Source organism: Pygocentrus nattereri, chromosome 7, assembly GCF_015220715.1.
Source record: "Pygocentrus nattereri isolate fPygNat1 chromosome 7, fPygNat1.pri, whole genome shotgun sequence".
Classification (NCBI taxonomy): domain Eukaryota; kingdom Metazoa; phylum Chordata; class Actinopteri; order Characiformes; family Serrasalmidae; genus Pygocentrus; species Pygocentrus nattereri.
Window position 1 is genome coordinate 42,878,587 of NC_051217.1, and position 22,682 is coordinate 42,901,268.

Below are 22,682 nucleotides of genomic sequence, written 5' to 3' on the forward strand. Positions count from 1 at the left end.
ACTTTTCCCTTATGATTTCTCTCGTTTTTCTTTTTTACCCTGTTTCATAGCCACTCTGCATCGGTAAAACAGTTCGAGGTTTCATTTAGGAATTTGTATAAAACATATTCCTGCTTACTTTTATATCATTAATGTTATAGCACATTTAAAAATATGTATTTTATATAAAAAAAAGATTTTTCATCACAGATTTTGGTCACTGGTATTATTAGGACTCTTATGTTACATTTTAACACAGTATTTTCAGCTGCTTCTTTGGGTCGAGGCTCAACAGAGAGGAAGCATCTCAAGGCGTGAGAAGGCGAGTCACCCTCGCTCACTATATTTAATTAATTTATTAATAATTTTGTTTATCAGGCAGCTCATAACTTTGCTGTGCCACCGGTTTTATGTGCTTTAATGACTGGTTAATTAATTTATCATTTTACTGATTTTAAACACACCTGATGGTCACCTGATGACCAATGAGTCAGGCCATTTACAGAATGGATCTAACCAGAATGGATATATGACATATATATATATAGGAGAAGTTAATGGACACACGTAATTAGTGGACACACACTATAACGAATAGACTCACATGTTTTTGTGCAATTTAAAAAATGTATCTAAATTGTGTTTGTAGGGAGTTTCCAGCTTATCTTATTCCAAGATAAGTATTTTGAAAAAAAAAAAATTGGAAATGACAGTGGTTTGTTATTGCTATGTCTAAGTCTTTTAAGTGTTGTGTTTTTTATTGTTTGGCATTTTGGCTTTAAAAACTTGATTACTCAATTAATTCTGAAGATTACCTAATTAGTCAGTGAAAAAGTCTGTGCATCACTCGATTAATCACTAAAGCAATTTGTAGATTACTAAATTAATCAGTAGCACAGTATGTTTCACTCCATTAATAGCAAAAAAATCTGTAATTACTAAATTAATTAGTGAAACAGGCTGATGATTACTTGATTACTTGCAAAAAACTGTAGATCACTAAATTAGTGAAAATAGTCTGAGTTGCTTGATTAATCGGCAAAACAATCTGTGGGTTCCTTGATTGATTGGCAAAACAATCTGTATATTACCTGATTAATTTGCCAAAGCACCCTGTAAATTATTTGATTGATCAGCTAAATAACCTGTAATTGATTCATTACCAAAAATAACCTGCAGAGTGTTCGATTAATTGTCAAAATCACCTGCAGAGTATTCGATTAATCGTCAAAATAACTTGTAGAGAAATCAGTTAATCATCAAAATAACCTGTATTTGATAAATCAACAAAAATAACCTGTAGGTTGCTCAATTACCTGTCAAAATATCTTATAGAGGACTCGATTAATTGCTTAAATAATCAATAAATTACTCGATTAGTTGTCAAAAAAGCCTGTAGATTACTCAGTTGCTCATATAATGAATATTCATGGCCCTAAAAACAACAGATTTGCACCTGGAAGGTCCTCTGGCCTGAGAGCTTGTTCTACTGTGGTTGTGCTGCCTGAGGATAACCTGGACAGGAAGGCTAGACTTTCAGTCTCTCTCTCTCTCTCTCTCTCTCTCTCTCTGTCTCTTATTTTACCCTCCGTCTTTCCTGCTAGTGGGCAACCGGGCTGGATCATTATTTTGGAGCTCAAACGGTCTGACTGTCTAAATGTCCTGAATGCAGGTTTGTAGGGAGGGCTTGTCTCTTTCTCTCAACTGGCAGCTTCTCAGCATACTCCTGCTCTTCTTCTTCTCCTCTCGCTCTGTTTTTCTCTCTTATTCCTCAGCTCTTTCACCTCCGTACCTCTTTGTTGTGTTACTCTTCAGGGTTCGGAATGACTAAAGTGCCTGGCAGACAGAAAGAGAGGGAGGGAGAGAGAGAGAGAGAGGCCTGTTAAAGAACACATCAAGACTTGGACCCAACCAGGAGCAGCACTTTGATACCTTAGCACTCCCCACAGCGATATGCTAGAGAGACAGAGAGACATAGAGAAACGGAATAAAGACAAAAGAGCGAAAAGTAATCACCCACTCTGCTCTTTTGTGGTCTTAAATATTAGAGCATCTGTTGCATCACCGAAGATGATGGCAGGATGCTGCGGGGCTTAGTGTTTTGGAGGCTTTTCCGATCAGGTAAAGCTGGAGTTCACGCATGTTTTTAGGCGGTTTAAAGTCATTTTGCTCTGCGTCTGTCTGGTTTCGGGAGCGGCTCTTGCTGAGAATAGTTGAGATGTAGAGGGTACCAAGCGGTCTGCCTGAGAAAGCCCAACAGGACTGCAGAGAGAGAAGCAGACTGAGAAAATAGAAGGAAAAAGAGAATGAACTCATTGTGAGGCAGCATTTTGTTCTCTCTTTGTCGTGTCTTTGAAACTTTGAATCTTTACCTGTATCTGTTGTTGCACAATTTATTAGCCAGCCCCCATCTACCCCATTCATTAATGGAAAAGGGACCCCCACTGGACCACTGCTGACCAGGTATTATTAGGGCTGTGGACCATGCTCAGTAGTGACACTGACAAAGTACTGACATGATGGTATGTGGGGCGCTGGTATGAGTGCATGCAGCACAGAGACAGCAAGACTAAGTAAAGCAGATTCTGTTTACATGGGTTGAGCCAGTGTTGTTTTTACTAAGATAAATATTGTATGTAAATAAATACTCCAGTGTTTCTCAACCTAATCTCGGTCCTGTTGAATCTGTAGCATATTGTCGGTTACTAGTGATGCCCCTGAACTAATTTTGGCTATTCATACATATATGACAAAATCTAGAAGTATACACATAATAAACTTACTGAAATGACCGCAGAATGCGCTATGAAGTCTGATGCCCTTGAGAACAAAGAATCCTATTGATTTTTTTGTTAATTTTTCATCATTTCAGAAATAGCAGGGAGTGTAGATGTGCTTGCAGGGACTTTCCTTTCTGCGTCTGTTGTTCTTAAGTGTTTTGCCGGATGTGTTTTCCAGTTGTACCGAACTTGTAGTGAAGTTCTTGCTTGTTGTTTCCCCTCTTGTAACTTAGAAGGAACAGAGATCGTAAATCGCTCGTCTAATGTCTCTTGTTGATACCCAGAAAAGGTTCCTCACAGCCGAAATTTTCACTGTTGGTCTGGTGCCGCTCAAAGTGTTTGAACACTTCAGCGCTGACCAGAAAGCAGGAGATCGAAAGGACCAATGTTTTTAAAAACTATTTCTTACCGTCTATTACTATTAACATCTAAACGAACAAAGTCCTTTTTTGAGAAGTCGTTGTAGGGCTGTTTATTCTTTTTTTTTTATTTCAGTTTTTTTTGGTAGCTGAAATTCTGGTGCCGTACTTGTGCTTATGATAGACCAGGGCTCAAAAACTTAACCAGTGAAAGGGCCATATTACAAAATCTCATCCAATCTGTGGGCCAGAGAAAAAGTATTTTTTTATTTTTTAATGTTGTGCTGTAACCCCAACTGGTCCTTGTTTATATAAAATACGTAAAATGAGCTTACAGTAAACCTTAAAATATTACAGGAATACTTGAAATATTCTAAGTTTAAATGTGCCCAGGAGCTCAGCCTTTTAATTCATTAATATACTTGGGCTCAATTGCTGAGCTGCTGAGCTGATGTTAAGTGTGCTAAGTCATGACTGGTGTGGAATTGCACAGATTTGTGTAGAATTTAGGTGTAACTGCATTGCATGCTGGGGACTGTAGTGCAGCACATTGTGAAACGGGCCAGTATTAACAGAAAATTATAATACTTTTGTTTGCTGGGTAGGATTGTGTGGTGGGCCTGATCTGGCCCGTGAGCCTTGTGTTTGACACGTAGGCCAGAGACTGTAATTCTGATCAATTTCCCTGTGCTTTGTAAAAAGAACAACAACTCCTACGTATTTATCCCGATTTCTATCCGCTGCGTTTGTAGCATATAACCTTTTCTTGGTAAAGCTGACCAAAACACATTGAGTCGAAACATCTTCATAAGAGCAGCCAGCCAATGGGAAGGTGTTGAAGCTACAGCTTCTCCGTGATGCTCAGTTGTACAGGGTGAGTCAAAAGTCACAGCACACTGTTTTATTTTATTTTTTATGCTGTCACAAGCAAACACAGTTTGTTTGAGGTGACCCCAGAGATAAAAGTCGATAATAAAATAAAAAAATAAATGAAACCTGTCCTGTGACTTTTGACTCACCCTGTATATTACAGATACAGCAGATTCAGATTACATTGAAAAACCAGGGAGTTTACCCTTAATGATGGCAGGGGAGGTGCTTAACAGCAAGTGCCGCTAATCCAGCAGCTCACCCACAGCCCAAGCAGCTCTGTATAACTGTATAAGGCCTGTCAGCTCTTCCAGCTCAGCTGGAGCCGTGAAGCTATAGTCTCATGTGTGCCTCTGTCTTCCTCTATCTGTCCCAGTCTCTCTCTTGCTCTCTCCCGCTCTCTCGTCTCCAGATCGTGGCATCGCTCACGGAAACAGTGCAGGAACGCTGCCATCTGGACTCGTGGGAAATTAAAGGCATGAACGGGAGGTGCAAATCACCCCTGGCTAGAAGCACCCGGGGGGGGTGGGGGGGGGCAAGGGGAGGGGAGAGAGTGGGGGGCCGTTGGCAGCGTGCCACAGACAGCCACAGATTGCTGCGATGGAGGAATGCTCGGGCACGTAAAGGCAGCAGCATTGTCTGTTGGTGTGACGGCTTATAGGACTTCAGCTGGCAGTGTTTAAGGAAGGAATACCTTTATTATACGGTGCAAAGAGCAGGCGTGATGGATGTGATATGGGTGTAGGTTACTGTACATGCTACCAGCAGTACGTTTACACACCTTGTCTTTAAAGTTGAATAGCTTTATAACTGTTTGGGAACCAGAAACTTCAGAAATCCATGTTACACTTGAGAAGTTATGTTTTTTTGACCGTATCTGCTCTCGCTGAAACCCCAGAACCCTTTTTGTGGCTGTTTTTTTTTTGTAAATTTTTTTTTCTTTTTTTGCACTGAATAACTGAAAAGCTAGTTCTGAATCTGATGATATAAATCACTGTATAATAGTACAATATGTCACTGTTACAGTCAGACATATAAAAATTATGCCAGGCAATCACTTTTAGCCTTAGGTCTTACACTGTTAACGTGTGACATCTAAACATTTAAAAGTTAAATTTCTGAACTGTCAAACACGATTAAAGACCAAATCAACATGAGATGTCAAGACGCCTGAATGGCGCTGTATGGATAAACAGTTCATGTTCAGCCAAAATCATGTTCTTATACTACATGGGAAGGCTAGAGGTTTAAATCTCTGACTTCACTACCACTCGATTTGATTCTTTAGGATTTAATGATTCAGTGCATCATGAAAATATAGTTCAAAATCCTAAATCTCAATTCTTTTGATTCGATATGATTCAATTTGGCTATTTTGGTGTAATTATGATTTTTTTAATGCACAAATGCAACCAGAGGAGGTATAAAGTAGTGGAATATAGAAATTTGTAGAGCATTTTTGTGTTTTACATTCGATAATTGGCTAAAATGAGCCTGTTCTTTATTAAATATTGTTATAAATGATTATAAACTATAAGAGCAAGTCAATACAAGTCAATTGCCACCCCTTTATTTACACCATTAATCTGTACATATATTTTTTCCTCCTGAAGGACTTCCACTTGTTGTATGAGGAAGCGCGGGTACTATCAGCTGACTCCGATGGTGAAGGAGCTGGAGCGTTGGAAGCAGGGAGCGTGAGCAGCGGCGTCTGGCCCAGCCCTGCGACTGCCTGGTGGTTCGCGTGACCCCTGACCTTGGCGAGAGGATCGCCCTGAGTGGAGAGAAAGTTCTTATCGAGGAGATCTTTCCTGAGACTGGAGACGTCATGTGCAAACTCCGTTAATGCCGGCTGGAACCAGGACCCAACACACGTGATCCGGTTCCCTCTGAACGGCTACTGCAGACTCAACTCAGTACAGGTAATACAGCTACAGACGCGTTAGCAACCCGCTAACGACTCAGTACAGGTAATACAGCTACAGACGCGTTAGCAATCTGCTAACGACTCAGTACAGGTAATACAGCTACAGACGCGTTAGCAATCTGCTAACGACTCAGTACAGGTAATACAGCTACAGACGCGTTAGCAACCCGCTAACGACTCAGTACAGGTAATACAGCTACAGACGCGTTAGCGACCCGCTAACGACTCAGTACAGGTAATACAGCTACAGACGCGTTAGCGACCCGCTAACGACTCAGTACAGGTAATACAGCTACAGACGCGTTAGCAATCTGCTAACGACTCAGTACAGGTAATACAGCTACAGACGCGTTAGCGACCCGCTAACGACTCAGTACAGGAAATACAGCTACAGACGCGTTAGCAACCCGCTAACGACTCAGTACATGTAATACAGCTACAGAAGCGTTAGCGACCCGCTAACGACTCAGTACAGGTAATACAGCTACAGACGCGTTAGCGACCCGCTAACGACTCAGTACAGGTAATACAGCTACAGACGCGTTAGCGACCCGCTAACGACTCAGTGCAGGTAATACAGCTACAGACGCGTTAGCGACCCGCTAACGACTCAGTGCAGGTAATACAGCTACAGACGCGTTAGCGACCCGCTAACGACTCAGTACAGGTAATACAGCTACAGACGCGTTAGCGACCCGCTAACGACTCAGTACAGGTAATACAGCTACAGACGCGTTAGCAATCTGCTAACGACTCAGTACAGGTAATACAGCTACAGACGCGTTAGCGACCCGCTAACGACCTCAGTACAGGTAATACAGCTACAGACGCGTTAGCAACCCGCTAACGACTCAGTACATGTAATACAGCTACAGACGCGTTAGCGACCCGCTAACGACTCAGTACAGGTAATACAGCTACAGACGCGTTAGCGACCCGCTAACGACTCAGTACAGGTAATACAGCTACAGACGCGTTAGCGACCCGCTAACGACTCAGTGCAGGTAATACAGCTACAGACGCGTTAGCGACCCACTAACGACTCAGTGCAGGTAATACAGCTACAGACGCGTTAGCGACCCGCTAACGACTCAGTGCAGGTAATACAGCTACAGACGCGTTAGCGACCCGCTAACGACTCAGTGCAGGTAATACAGCTACAGACACGTTAGCAACCCGCTAACGATGTATTAACGACAGGTAATACATCAGGTAAAAAACATTGATATTTCTGTACAATTAGAATCTGAAACCCTCCGTGTTTGAAAAGATTTAGAAAGAAATCGCCGAACACGACCGTAGGAGAACGAGGCTGCAGCGTCAAAGGACGGCTAAAAAATCTGAAAGCAAATTTTAAAGAATCTGAGGACATGAACCGTAGAAGTGACCTTTTTACAGCGAACTCGAACACATTCTGAGTGACGAGCCCAGCTGTCAGTCAGTGAAGGTTCGTGTTGGCTTCTGAGAGACTGGCGAAGATGAGACTGAAATCTGTAGGAGTGACTGGCGTTCGTTCATAGTCATGAGTGTTTACCTCTGGATGAGCCACGTGATGCAACACTTCACGGTCTTTTGCGCATGCGGGTCAGTTTAGGGGCTGATCTGTTCAGACTGATGTCGCATACAGATCACATTTAAAAGATAAGAGCCAAACAAAAAAATCAGATTTGGTGAGAAAGTCAGAGAACATGGCCTTAGCTTCCGTGTTGCAGGCTGGACGTGACGACACACGTGGTAGTAAGTGTTTAAGGGGACAGTCGATGAACACACAGATCGGGAAAGGATTAACAGAATTTAAACAAAAATCGGAATAGCTGACATGGGCAAGATTACTTCGGTTAGAGGTTCTGAACGTCGATTCGATTGCTTTGATTAGTTGGCCAGCCCTATGTTCTTCTACTCATACTCTCCTAAAGAGACACACCACGCCCTCATAACAAGTCAGCAGACACCTGACACATGTATACACACACACACACACACACACCCCTCAGCCACCCATCCCTGCCTTGATCAGCTGTTGACCGTTTTATGTGGGAGTGAAAGATGGATACCCTCAGGAGCAGTGTCAGATTAGTGACAAACACACACACACAACACACACACCACACACACATGTACACGTGTATTAAAAGTTTAATTCCAACACATTAAACTTCTCTTTCAGTTTTTTTTATGATACACATTGTTAGAAGTGAGCTTTGACACTGTTATTGCCACAATAAACAGTTTTAAATAATGTGCTTACTAAGGTCCGCTTAATACTTAAATCTACACATTCTATGGCCAAATGTATATGGACACCTGTACACCAGACCTATACTGCTGGACATCTCATTCCAAAACCATCGGTATTAATAAGGAGTTAGACTACCATGTGCCGCTATAGTGGCCTTCACTCTTCTGGGAAGACTTTCCGCAGCATTTTGGTGCGTGTCTGTGGGTATTTGTGCCCGTTGAGTCAAAAGAGCATTTGTGAGGTCAGATGATATTGGACGAAATGGCTTGTGGTGGAGCTGTTGCTGCTCGTAGGTGATACCATTTCACAATATTAGCACTTACAGTTGACAGGGGCAGATCTAGCAGGACAGACATTACACCAACTTGACTTGTGACCTTGTACCTCAATTTATTTTCTTTTGTTTAATTTGTTTTTTGAAATGCCACCTGTCCTTTACGATGTGTTCAAATTTCATGATGAATGGACGAGTCAAAATGCTCTAGAATTACTTGGAAAAAATATCCAGTAACATTCAAAGTGTTTTCCATCTCCTGTAGTGTTCCCAGTTCGGAGATGCGAGGTTTCGTCAAGACAGCAACGATGTACATGCGCACACACTCACACACAGCATGCCAAACCAGGGACAAACACACACTCCCACATCGCGTACAGAAACATTCATTCCTGCGTAGCCGTGTTTTTCTCTCCTTTTTAAAAAAGAGTGAGGGAAAGAACAGAAGCAGAGAAAAATTATATGCATAATTTACACACTCCTCCTTTTAAAGACCCTGCTCCTCTCTCTTTTTCAGAAAGACTCCAGCACCACGCTGCCCCGAGCAATTCAAACACACGTATTGCATTTTTTAATACCATACTTACAATTTCTCAAACAGCCTAAACCGCTTTGTACTTCTTTTATAGATTTTTAAATGGCTTGCAATATAATTAATTGGCCGCATCAACTAACACAACATTTTCTCTCTCGCGCGCTCTGTTTACCGCTGGAGCCGGGCTTTCTCTGAGCTCACATCCGTCTCGAATGGACGAGGAAGGAGCTTTTAAGTGCTCTCATTAAAGACTTTCCCCACAGGACATGCACACAAGTGTGCACTTGTGCCCAAAGCCACGAGCAGTGAATGGATCTTTTGTCTTTTCACAAATATCTGATTGACCTTTTGACCTATAGGATGAACTTACCTTAGCCTTAGCCTTGATGAAAAGATGTGCTTCACAGCATTTCATCTGTGTATGTACACACACTGTGTGATGCTGTTTATCTGTCTGGACAGAAATATATGATTTTCTGTGAATACCTGTGGCCCCAAAATGTGTTTGAACACTTTAAGCATTTAACCACTGGCAAACTTTAGTGAGGTCTTTAGGGCACTTCATAAGAAGAAAACACTTTTAGCATGACATCAGTCTGATGTGTGGAGACGTCCTGGAGAAGAATTCCAGACAGACGGCACTCAGAATTCTTTAAAGCACAGAAGAGGAAACCTCAAAGTCTGGGGCTGTTTTTTTTTTTTTTACAGTGCTCTCGCTGAGCTTGTGTTCGGTTCACAAACTCATATGTGTACAAATGTTTGGAAACCTGCAAAGAACTCACCTTTTAAATGAAAACTCTGCTGGAGTTTTTCCGTATGGCAGAAATGTCCAAATACTTTTTGGGCTGCTGTTTCTCTACATAGTCTGAGTTCAGATGGGGACTACAGGGGCAGCCCAGTGGTCTTTAGTGAGGAAGGGCCTGAGTGAAGAAGAAAAGAAGTGCTTTTTTTCAGGCTTATTTATTGAACTCGAAACTCTACAGAGTGCTATGGGTATAGACATGGAGTCTAAACCCCATGTGTCAAACACAAGGCCTGCAGGCCAAGTCAGGCCCGTGGCACAATCCTATCAGACCTGCAAAAATATTTACATTTTCTATTAATATTAGATCTGTGGACTGACGACGTGTCCAGGGTGTATCCTGCTTTCGCCCAATGACAGCTGGGATGGGCTCCAGCACCCAACGTGGCCCAGAAGGAGAAGCGGCTTAGAATATATGTGTGTGTGTGTGTGTGTGTGTGTGTGTGTGTGTGTGTGTGTGTGTGTGTGTGTGTGCATGTTAGATTTGTTTTCATTGTCATTGTTTCACCATGAGCTGAACTACAATTCCCAGCATGCACTGCAACACAATGTGCGCACTGACACCTTTCTATGAGACAGCACTTAACTAAATGTTAAGTAAAAATAAATGAAAATCTCAGCTGGGCCACAGATTTATTGAGATTTTTAAATTTGGCCCTTTTAGTGGTCGAGTTTGACTCCCCTGGTCTAAACGTAACATTTCCGTTTAACCTTACGTCACCAGAGTTTCAGGAATGGAGGCGTTATAGGAAACAGGAGGAGTTCCTAAATTTAATGCATGTCAGTTTGTTGTAAATTATTATTGATGTATGAGGATTTTATTCCATGTCATTTTGATCCATTTCTGTTGGTCCATTCATCATGAAATGTTCTTACAGTGTTCAAAGCTGCTGGCAATTTAAAAAGTATAAAAATATATTCACTGAGAAAAAAAGTTACATGTTTTATGTTTTAATGACAGTAGTGTCATTCATTAAAAGTAATATTTAAGAATATAACAAATAATATGAAATTAAATATGTACTGTAAAAAAATCCTCTGCACAGGCAAAATTTTATACTTTGTTTTCCAAAGTATAAATAAACAGTAAATAAATAAACAGTAATCGGACATTAAACTGCAGAAGTGTGTTCTCTGTGGAGGATGATTTTCAGTTAGGAAATCAACAAAACATGCAGCCACACTTCTGCATGCTCACTTAATATTTTTAAAGATTTTTAAAGTGAAAACGATAAATAATTCTGTAATACAGTGAAATGTGCGTCTCCTCAGTCGTGCGCACGGTCCTCCCTCTCCTCCAACCAGGCCTGGAGTCAGGCAGAGAGCTGGGCGGTAAATTAGAGGCTCATGCAGCCGGAGTGATATTCACTGCTTTGACATGATTTGGGATTTTATTGTGTTTGGCAACCAGCATCTCCTCTGACTTTAAACCCAAAACTGACTTTATTTAGCTGGAGAAAGTGCAAAAGAAGCTGAGTAAACAAACTCACGGTGGAGGCGCGTTCCTGTTGACATCGCAGGAATCCACAGAGTAATGAAAACAACCTGCTCTGTGAGAGAGAGAGAGAGAGAGAGAGAGGAGGGGGCATGAGGAAGTAAGAGAGAAAGAGATGAAAGAAAATGAGAGGGACGGGAGAGAAAGCAGCAAAGAAAGAGGGAATAGAGAAAGACCTGAGGAAGGAGAGAGAGAAAGAGGACAGAAATGACAGATCCAAAAAGGGGAATAGGAAAAGATACTGTGGGAGAGTAAGATAAAATGATAGGAAAAAGAAGAGAAGAGAAAAGAAAGAAAACAGGAGACATCAGAAAGAGAAGAAAGGGAGAGAGGGGGAGAAAGCGAGAGAGAGAAAGCTTACAAAGAAGGAGAAAAAGAGGAGAGAGGATAGCACGAGACAGAAAAAAGTTTCAAAGACAGCTGAAAGGAAAAGAGAAAGATGGAAACAGAGGGGAGGAGAGAAAATGAGAGCAGAAAAAGGAGAAGAGGATAGAGAGGGAGAGAAAAAAAGAGGGGGAAGGATGAGAGGAAAGAGAAGAAAGTTTGAGTGAGAATGTTTTCAGTAAGAGGACAAGAAAAATCTGAAAGAAAAAGGAGAGAAACAAGAATGAGCGGAAGAAAGAAAGGAAAGAAGGAGAAGAAGAGAATGAGGAGGAAGAGAGATTGAGAATGAGTGAGAGAAGGAAAACTGAGGAAGGAGTAGAGAGCGAGGGATCAGACGGAGGAGAGCGAGAGGATGGACTAACATACGCCGAGCACACATTCATGCGCCTGTGCGGTCTCGGAGCTGCAGCTGTCCGAGCGTCTCCATACATCACTGTGATTGAGCGCAGGGATCAGCGCGGATGCGATCTTTCCTCCATCACCGTGACAGCACAGAACCGCCGAGAGAGAGAGAGCATGTCCCCGCTGACACACACACCCCTCCCACACCACACACACACACCACACACACACACACACACACACCTTCTCACTCCTCTAAAGCCTCTGTAGCTCCTTAATGCTGTCGTTAAAACCTCTGGCAGGCCGATGCGGCTCCACAGCCACTCAACCAAACTGACCAAAGGGAATCCAGCGCCGGATGTGGAAGAGTTGGGTGAAACATATTGTAACGCATAACATTTCCATGAGAGATGATACAGCACCACTTCTTTTCAGATACTCATAGCATTAGTGAAACCCTGAGTGTGATACTAATAATAATAATCTGAAACTTTTTTCATTAAAAAGTGCAAGCGCTGCCAAACAGTGACAAAAATCAGCATTAATTCCATTACTGTTGTTGTAATCAATCACAATGGATCGCATTTGTCTTATTCACTCAGATTTGACCCTGAAGCAAAATATTTCCATTTAAATAGCAATGCACTTTGTTAGCTATATAAGTGGACCAAATAAGCTTAATCATATTAATATTCCATGTGCAATTAGTGTTAAAAACCTTTAAGATCTTTGCTTTTTATTATGTTTTATGTCATTTTGTGAAGGATGGGTTTTATATTTTTATCTTTAGTATTATATATATTGTTTATAGGGGTCGGGAACCCAAAAATCAAACCACCTTGGGAGCCAAAACATTGTATGTCCATTTTATCATTGTCTGTAAATGTGTGTCAGTATGTACTGATGTGCTAGTATGGGCTAAAAATATAAACAAACACACATATCGACTAAGCCGCTTATCCTTCTGGGTCGCTGGGGGGAGCTGGAGCCTATCCCAGCAGTCATGGGGCGGAAGGCAGGAAACACCCTGGACAGGTCAACAAAAACTCAGACTCACTTTGCTCTGCTTTAAGCTTCAGCTCAGCTATAGCTGCTTTTCTCACATCTCCAGCAGGAAAAAGAACATTTAGAGTTAAAACCGTTGAACGAGCAGCAGAGCTTCATTTTACTGCAAAGGAGGATTATTTTATCTTAACCTACAAATCTACGCCTGCTGTGGAGTCGCAACAGGGCGGTAAAAGAGCTACATACGGCTCCGGAGCTGCATGTTGCTGACTGTGGAAAGTTTGAGTGGTCAGACTAGGGCAGTGTGTTTGTTAGTGGTGTTTAAAAAAATAGTGCAGATAATTTATTGCATTAACACATTAATGTGTTTGAGGTTTTCGGTGTTTACAGTGAGCTATTTGAAGCACTTAGGATAAGCAGGTGGTGCTACTTCATTAGGTGCACCTCTTTGTCCATTTTATTGGCTTCACTGACCAAATTGGAGCACTTTGTAGTTCTACAATTACAGACTGTAGTCCAGCTGTTTCTCTGATACTTTGTTTCCCCACAGAGCAGGTACTATTTGGGTGGTGGATCATTCTCAGCACTGCAGTTGTGATGATATGTTAGTGTGTGTTGTGCTGGTGTGAGTGGATCAGACACAGCAGTGCTGTTGGAGTTTTTAAACACTGCGTCCACTCACTGTCCACTCTATTAGACACGCGTACCTTGTCAGTCCACCTTGGAGATGTAAAGTCAGAGACGACAGCTCATCTGCTGCTTCACAGTCTGAGTTTGGTCATCCTCTAGTCCTTCATCAGTGGTCACAGGACGCTGTTGGTTGGATATTTTTGGTTTGTGGACTGTTCTCAGTCCAGCAGTGACATGCTAACACACCACCACTGCAGAGCTGAGAAAGACTCTGTGATGATCCTGTTTTTTACTGTAGTTTGATATTATGACATCTCTAGTGGTGTATTGTAGGAGTGTAGTGTAGTAGTGTTTATAGATTCTCTTAAATTGGTATGAATACAACAGTCCAGGGTTGCGGAAGCATGTATTGTGATTGCCCACCCTAATAAGCCCATAGTAGTAGCAGAGCATAGTGTTTGTAGGCTAATCTTCATGATGGAAACATCTCAGTCATTAACTCGACCTCCATTTAAGCAGGCAGCTCTGGGCTGTTCTAAAACTCATTCTTGTTTGGGTGAAAAAGACTAAGTGTGAAGTCTGATGAATGCTGATGAGACACGTTTCTCTCTGGAGATTGGACTGCGTGCGTGGCTGATTGATTGAAAGAATAGTAGAGATGGCACCGTATCACTTTTTCTTATCAGTACCTCAACCTTGAGTACTGATACCAACCTGATATTCCTAAATCAAAGATTATGGCGTGACAATTAGCAGTAATAGTAACACAACAATGTTACATTACTGAACAAATACTGTGACAATAATTCATGACAGCGTATGACAGTCTGTCAGTGTTGTAGCAGAGTTCGAGTAAAATATCACCCTCTAATGCAGGGGTGCCCAATCCTGGTCCAGGAGATCTACCACCCTGCAGAGTTTAGCTCCAACCCTAATCTATCACACCTGATCCAGGTAATCAAGGCCTTCAGGAGCATCTGAATAGTAGAGTCAGGTGTGTTGCATCTGAACTCTCCAGGGAGGAAGATCTCCAGGACCAGGATTGGGCAGCTCTCTAATGTTGTCTTCACTGGATTGGCCTTAGAGGCCTCAGCGTACTTCTTGCGAAACAAAATCCTCAAGGACTGTGCAAAGCCGAAGCCAAAGCTTACAAGCTTGCATACTTTCTGCAGTTTCGTGTGCATGATGCGGATGCTCCACATGAGGCTATGACATCTTATGATAAGTTTCCTGAAGGCTGGAAACGATTTCACAGTTCTAACTATGGCGACATTTGAGTTCAGAATACTGCCACCATTTAAGGTGGAACGGGGCAGTTCAACAAGAAGCTGATGAATAGAAAGCCAAATTCAGCCTTGTCCTCTTCTGAACCTAAATATAAGATAACCTGTATTTTTTATTGCTTAACACTAGTTAGTATTACACATTTCACAGTAAAATATTAGTGTATCTGGCAAAGCCGAAGCTACTCAAAAGTTGTCCATCTTTGTGTCATGGCATGATTCTTTTTTACCGACCAATCTCAGATCCTGTCACGTAGCGTATTCGTCCTCGGGGTTCACCCAGCTGCCATGGGCGCGACACGGTGAACGGAGCCTCTGCAGTTGTTCGTTTTCTCTGCAATTACGACATATTGTTCGCTGAAGCCAGGTGAACGACGTCTCCGCAAGAAGCCCGCTGAGGCCTTAACGCTTCACTGGGCTGACTTTAGCCTCGCTACTTAGTTACAGAATGAATCGAGGTGTTCGGAAAGCATCTGAACGTTACTCATCGTGTTTTTTCTGTTTCTCGGTAAACGGCCGTTTTTGTGAATCAGTGTGGTTGACTTTCGCACTTTAGGAGCTGGATTAGTTTTAACTGGGGATGTGCTGTGATTTGAATGATTACTGATGAGATCTGAGATTTTAATTCGGTACAAATCGGACTTGTCTTCAGTCTGCTAAGTAGTAGTTTCAAAGCAAATTACTTTCTATAAATTGTCAAATGCAGCGCTCCTACAGTAAAACTAGTCCTTGTCAAATCAACGTCACAGTCGTGTTATAAATCCTGATAAAAGACTGTGTTTTGGCAACCAGGAGGCAAGGCCGACCAGTGAACTGGAGCTCTTGGCACAGTTCTTTTATCCTCCAGTTCAACCCAAGACTACTGTAATCTAAAGTTACCTCACACACATCTTAATGCTGAAGTGAATGTCCAGGCTGTGACACTTCCGTCTATCTAGGTAATCTGGGAAAATTACACAGATACTTTATTCTGTATGAATCGGTTAGACTGATCACTTAGTAATTGTATTACTGAATCTCCTCTGGTAAACTAATCCGGACTTTTGCCGATTTACCGCTGCAGCCCTAATCTGAGGTCTCTGTACGTGTACGAGCCTGTGTGGTTCTCACTATAGTGAGAATAGTTAAGTTTAGTGTAAGCGACAGCCTCAGTCACACAGATGCAGAGTGAAATGTGTGTCGCCGGAGTGCTGTGAGATTTTGACAGGAGATGAAAAACATCACGCTCTGAATCTGGAGAACCGCTTCAGAAACAGGAGAGATCCATTTAGATTGGCAAATGTTTTTTGGCCAGAAGCTACACGTTCATCCTAAAACCTCTACTACTCTAAACCTCGACCGATATGCAACTTTAGGCACTGAGGTCAGCAGATAATAACACTGCACAGATATATCTGTATAGACAATAATATTAAAAGGTTGGTTATCTGGTTATAAGACAAAAAACTTGTAAGAGAAATCAATAAAACAGCTCTGCTATAATATTAACATATACAATTAGCATTAGAATTTTTAACCCGAGTCCATGTTTATAGATAACAGTGTGTCAATCAGTGTCAGAAAACCACATAAACAAGTCTTTAGAGAGACTCGAACAGCTGTGATAATGAAGAAATATGATAAAACCGCTCTGCACTGGGTGCTATGATATTAATACTAATAACATTACTGTACTATTTTTAAGACTGTGAGTTAAACATGGCTTATTTCAGTTTTGACAATGAAGAATTAACAACTATTAGTGAATAAAGCACTGATGAACTAAAACCATATTAAAGGCCAATATTATCAGTAGAGGAGAATTTTTGAGACCATTTCTGATTTTTTTACAACTAAATTGCCCAATTAGTTGATTTGCCTTTTTTATCCTTAATAATAATAACCATAATACCTAATAATAAAAGCTCACTCTGTGTGGACTAAGTGAACACATGAACACACTAGTACCAACCAAAGTGACAATATGAGTAACATTGTTTGCTCTTTATTTGGCATTTTAAAACTATAAATTAGTAACCTGCTTAAATAAAATGAACCAAATGAAGCTGAAGTGCTAAAGTAAGAGGCTACTGGCTCAGTGAGCTCAGTGTTTAGCACAATCAGTTGTGAAATTATGCTACAAAATTGACAATAATCTGCTGTTCCCCTCCTAACAACTGTGCCAACTGTGTTTACTGTGTGTTTGCTGTCTTTTTGCTGGCCTGTAATTGGCATCGTCTCTCTGTGTTGGTTTTGAGAGCGTCTGCCTTAATCTCTGTGTGGGACCATTTGGTTCCAGCACTGCACACGCATTAAAAACAATTAAGCAGGTTTGTGAGATGCTGTAATTGACGCTGGGCGTGCGAGATCATTTCCATAATAGGTACTGCTTGCTGTTGTGTGCATGTGTAGATCGGCGAGTGCAAAGCTTGGGCAGATCTGGTCTGCTCTATTCAAACTCAGCATAAACCGTCTGCTGCTGCACACACACTAAGAGACGTCTGTCTCCGTCAGCAGGACGGACAGGGAATGAGAAAGAGGCAATGGAGAGAGAGAGAGAGGGAGAGGCAGTTCACAGAAAAGAAGTAAAGTTGTCCATCTGTTGTATAGCTTTCATTGACAGTGTTAGTAATGATGCGTTATTACTGCTAGCTGCTGTTTGAAGTTGGAGCGGAGAAGTCGTTTTCACAATTTTTTTCATAGTTCAGTCCAGAAAAGTTCGACTTGTCTGTGTATCAAGCCATCAGTTGCTGAATCAGAGATGAGCGATATGGCAAAACTATATTATCACAAAACTTCAGGACACTCGTATGTTTAGTTTTTCAGAGGTTTGATAAAGTAGAACAGACAAAAAACAACCGCTCTCAAAAATGATCAGTTTTAGGCCTGTCACGATCATTACATCTGTGTTCACACAGCAGGTAAAAAATCTTATTTTCATTAATTCCTTTTTTTTTGTTTGTTTGTTTGGCCGTTAGCAGAATCTTTTAAGTGTGTTCTGTATGTGACATCAGTCTGAACAGATCAGCTCCTAAACTAACCTGCATGCGCACAAGAACAGAGCGTCACACTGCTTCACGCAGCTCATCCAGAGGTAAACAATCACAACTGCCAACGAACGTCACCCGCTCCCGGAGGATTCGCTTTCAACTGCACCAGCATCACAGGACACACCTAAAGCTTAACTGACTGACAGCTGGGCTCATCACCCAGAATGTGTTGGAACTCGCTGTAAAAAGGGCTCGGTCACTTCTTCGGTTCGTGTCCTCGGATGCTTTAAACTTCGCTTTCAGAGTTTTAACTGCTTTTTGACACCGCAGCCCCCATTTCTTTAGAAAACATGGAAGGGGTTTGATAAAGTTTCTTCTCATTTTTTCGTACAGAAATATCACCCCAAATATTTATGAAGTCTCAGCAGTGCGGAATTCTGACAAATGTGGAGTTGGACTGACATAAAAGTTGCATGAATTCCGATCTGACTGTTCAGATGGAGTCGCACTGCCGCAGATTTGATACGCATCGGATTGCAGTACCACATATGAAAGCGTCTCAAATCGGAATTGAAAATTCAGTGTGACCGCGACCCTTTCTGGACTAAGTGGTTAGTGAAGAGGATGATGAGGAGATTCAGTGTGTTTTTGCTGTTCACACGGACACACAGGCACACATTTGTGTCACATATGAAGAAAAAGATCAGATTCGGGTCACTTTTACCTGCCTTTCTGAACAAAGCCTCAGCTGATAATTGATTGCTGTAAAATAACTGCAGTTAAAACATTTATTCTTTTATTTGTTCATTGTACGCAACTGTTAAATTTCACACACAATACTTCCCACAGAATAGATGATTGTATGAGCTAACAGAGGGAAAAATAATGATTGCAGCAGCGAAGTCGGGCTGTTTCAGCTCCAGACAGAGTGGCATAGCATTGAGCATGAGGCCTTTATGTTAGCTGCCCATATTAGCCCTGATGTGGGTTTGTTAGTGGACGGTTAACAGATGAACACAGACAGCTCTCCCCACATTGGGGTTTACAGATAGCTCTTGAGCTCACATCTGTTTCTCTGGTCTCCACTCTTCGTCATTCTTTCCCATATGCTATGTGGGAAACTCTTCCTCAGTGAGCCTCGCTTGAAAACCGAACAAGCAGAAAGAAGATTCGCCACATCGCTTTTGCTTTGATGTTGACCTGCAGTGGTGCAAACATAGCTTACAAATGTCCTACCAGACCAGAAGCTCATCCAGTAGAGTCTGGATTTCATTTTTTTTTATTTATATAAAGCGTTTCTTATTATAAAATCATAAAATGTTACGAAGCTGATTTGAAAACTTTGCCTGTACAGGAATCGCTGAGATTCATAGAATAAATTGTTTATTTGTGTTTCATTTGAAAAGTTACTGTTTTAAACAGTGAACATCGTTTAAAACAGTTAAAAGTTATTACTTGTTTTATATGATTAGAACTAATAAAATTGTAACTATTCACCAAAAGGTATTTTTAGATGTTCAATTGAATATTTAAATAATTATGTGAATGATAAATAATATACTGTAAATATCTTTTTACGTTCATTTCTTTTTTTACCAAATTCTCTGCCTGAAATGATGGATTCTGGACATTGTTTATATTATAATGAAATTCTTGATGCCTAAAAGAACATTTGATTTGGCCCTTTAGGAAGTTTTTGACCCTTGGCCCACCTCAAACATTGCACTTAGACAATAAGACAATAAGAAAGCTGTTGTATAGATTTTCATGATCATTTTAGAATCTTCTAAGGACACTTTTGATATTTCTAATGTTTTTCAGTGTTTTTAATGTCTGCAAATAAAGTTTAACAAAGTTTAATGCAGCCTAAACTTTCCTTCCACTTGAGGAACTAACTTTGTCTGGTGAGTTTTCTCTGTAGCCAGTTGTCACCAACTCTGCTCTTTTTTCCAAGATTGAAGCCTTCAAAGTTTCAGGCTTGTTACATACTATGCAGTAGTTATTATGCAGTAGTTATTATGCAGTAGTTATGCAGTAACTACATGGACAGCAGTACAAACTGGCTGAGTTATTCTTAGTTATAGAAGTGTGTTGTAAAACCCTGACCTGCTGTTGGATCCTGGCCATTTAAGGGGTTAACTCCAACAAATGCTTCCCCACCTGATCCGTGAAATTATTGCCTTCGCATGTCTTTTATTAGCTGGATCAGAAGCGCTAGACTTGTGTTGGAGGTGAAACCTGCAGGTTGGTGACTCATTGCTCTGCACTTTCCGTCTCTGCAGGTGCTGGAGCGTCTGTTCCAGAAGGGTTTCAGCGTGGCAGCGTCGTGTGGGGGTGGAGTGGACTCCTCCCAGTTCAGCGAGTACGTCCTGTGTCGCGAGGACAGGCGGAGCCAGTCCATGAACACGCCCATCAGGATAAAACAGGAGCCGCTGGACTAGTGACCAGACTGCCCTCCGAGACTTAACAACCCAGTTCCACACGTACTCACACACACATAAGCGCTCACCTACACCACACATACCTACAGACTCGGATACGGACCCCTGTTAGCTTCGCCGGCTCCACAGCGGAATGTAATGTAAAACAAACACAGATAAAACAGCGTGTTTCTCACTTCCGAACTCAAGAGTAACCCAAAGAACTACAGAGCGAACTACATAAAGGTGGCGGAACAGAAGCAGCTAAGCCAATCCCTGACGTCCAAGCCAGATGACTGGCACTCAGACTGACCAGTGAGAGTCACCGGTGTGTATTCCTCGTGCCGTGTCGCTGTGTGAGGCGTGTATGTTCGTGCACCGGTTTCTCACAGCTAGCAGAGAGCTGGACTCCAGTGACCAACACAGAAAACGAAACGCAGGGCATTCGACTCCCAACGGCCAACGAACGGACTCAGTGAAGAGGGGTCCAGCTTCTATACCTCTGCCAAATCGATTGTTTCACGTTACTGTTCATAAAATGCAGCCTTTCCTCCCACCGTGATGTACACAGTCATTAATACTAGGATTTTTTTTCCTTTTTTCCGTTTGGTTTTATTCTTATGTTTGTTTTAGCTTTTGTTTTGCTATATGAAGGATGAATGTGAGTGGTGTTCTGAAGTCATTAGGTTGGGGGAGAGTTTCCTGGCGCTGCTTTCGCTGAGAAACACTATTATGGCCCGAGGCGGGGCAGTTAACGCAGTGTGACTGTAATGCATTCAGAGCCCAGAGAAGGCCTCTTTGTTTAAAGAGAGCTGCAGCAAACACGAGTATTTCTGAAAAAACCCTGCTACAGAAACAGGTAACAGAGAAGTGCATCTAATGCGATTCTCATGATGAGTCTTCAACATATCGTTCGGAATTGGACATTAGCTATGTGCCAGTGAGAGCTGTGTGGTCAGGGAAAGTCACGTTAAGATCAAAAGACGTTACAGACTGGAATGAATTTGTTTATTTACGTTGACCTTTGTTTGCTGCCTCATGATTGTGGCCAAACATGTGACCGTTAGCTGGAGAAGCGGGAGGAGAAGCGAAAGCGTGTTGGAAAATAGCCAAGATTGTGTCAGATCAACAGTAAATGCTTGACTACATATTTTTGCACTTAAATAAACATGGAAGGCAGAGGCACAGTCCTTTCAGCACAGATACCCTGCCCTCTGGCTGTCGTGAGAACAAGCAGCTTTTTCAATGCTAGCTCATCGTGCCAAAGGACGCAGCATCCGAATTTAAGGGAGCCATGATAGGATGAGGTCATTAGCTGTGGATACGTTTTTTATGTTATCGTAGTGGATTAAAACAGTTGCTTTCTGTTTCAGGTGGTGTGTGCTACTCACATTCCTTACTGCATCATCAAAGTGTTATCAGATGCTTCACTGTGATTCACACCAAAGCGCCGGCCAAGAACAGGAAACATTTTTGATCAGATTTAGTTTGAGAAAGCGGCAGAGCTGGATCTGAACGGTTTCAGAACTCTGGGCGTTTTAGATTGAGGCATTCAAACAGTAAAAAACTATGTACAATATCATGAATGTGGCTGTCCGTCCTGTCAAAAGCTCTGTTGGAGCTGGAGCAGTTTTACTGGAGAAGGCTGAGTAATGTAATGTAATTTTATCGGGATTTGATGCTGGAATGATTCAGGATAAAGTGTAGTTTCCCAAAGTTTCTACAGACTGGCCAAATTACACAATTGATACAATGGATTAATCAATCCAGAATATTCATAGCAGACTGTAGAACTGCACACCACTGCAGATTCATACCGGATTAAAATCACTCCACAATTATTACCGTCAGACTGTAAAACTACACACACTGCATATTCATACTGGATTAAAATCACTCCACAATTATTACAGTCAGACTGTAAAACTACACACTGCAGATTCATACTGATTAAAATCACTCCACAATTATTACAGTCAGACTGTAAAACTACACACTGCAGAATTCATACTGGATTAAAATCACTCCACAATTATTACAATCAGACTGTAAAACTACACACTGCAGATTCATACTAGATTAAAATCACTCCACAATTATTACAGTCAGACTGTAAAACTCCACACACTGCAGATTCATACTGGATTAAAATCACTCCACAATTATTACAGTCAGACTGTAAAACTACAGACTGCAGATTCATACTGGATTAAAATCACTCCACAATTATTACAGTCAGACTGTAAAACTACACACTGCAGATTCATACTGGATTAAAATCACTCCACAATTATTACAGTCAGACTGTAAAACTACACGCTGCAGATTCATACTGGATTAAAATCACTCCACAATTATTACAGTCAGACTGTAAAACTACACACTGCAG

General features: G+C 41.6%; 1 protein-coding gene across 1 annotated transcript in view; it reads left to right on the forward strand.

The window, feature by feature from the left end:
* The window catches only part of LOC108431684 (BTB/POZ domain-containing protein kctd15), a 49,110-nt gene extending 26,891 nt beyond the window's left edge, over positions 1 to 22,219 (forward strand). Inside the window, 5 exon segments of the mRNA XM_017705003.2 lie at positions 5,602 to 5,631; positions 5,633 to 5,680; positions 5,682 to 5,822; positions 5,824 to 5,910; positions 20,156 to 22,219. Coding sequence (XP_017560492.1) covers positions 5,602 to 5,631; positions 5,633 to 5,680; positions 5,682 to 5,822; positions 5,824 to 5,910; positions 20,156 to 20,314 — 465 coding nt within the window. The 3' untranslated portion in view covers positions 20,315 to 22,219.
* The last annotated feature ends 463 nt before the right edge of the window (positions 22,220 to 22,682 follow it).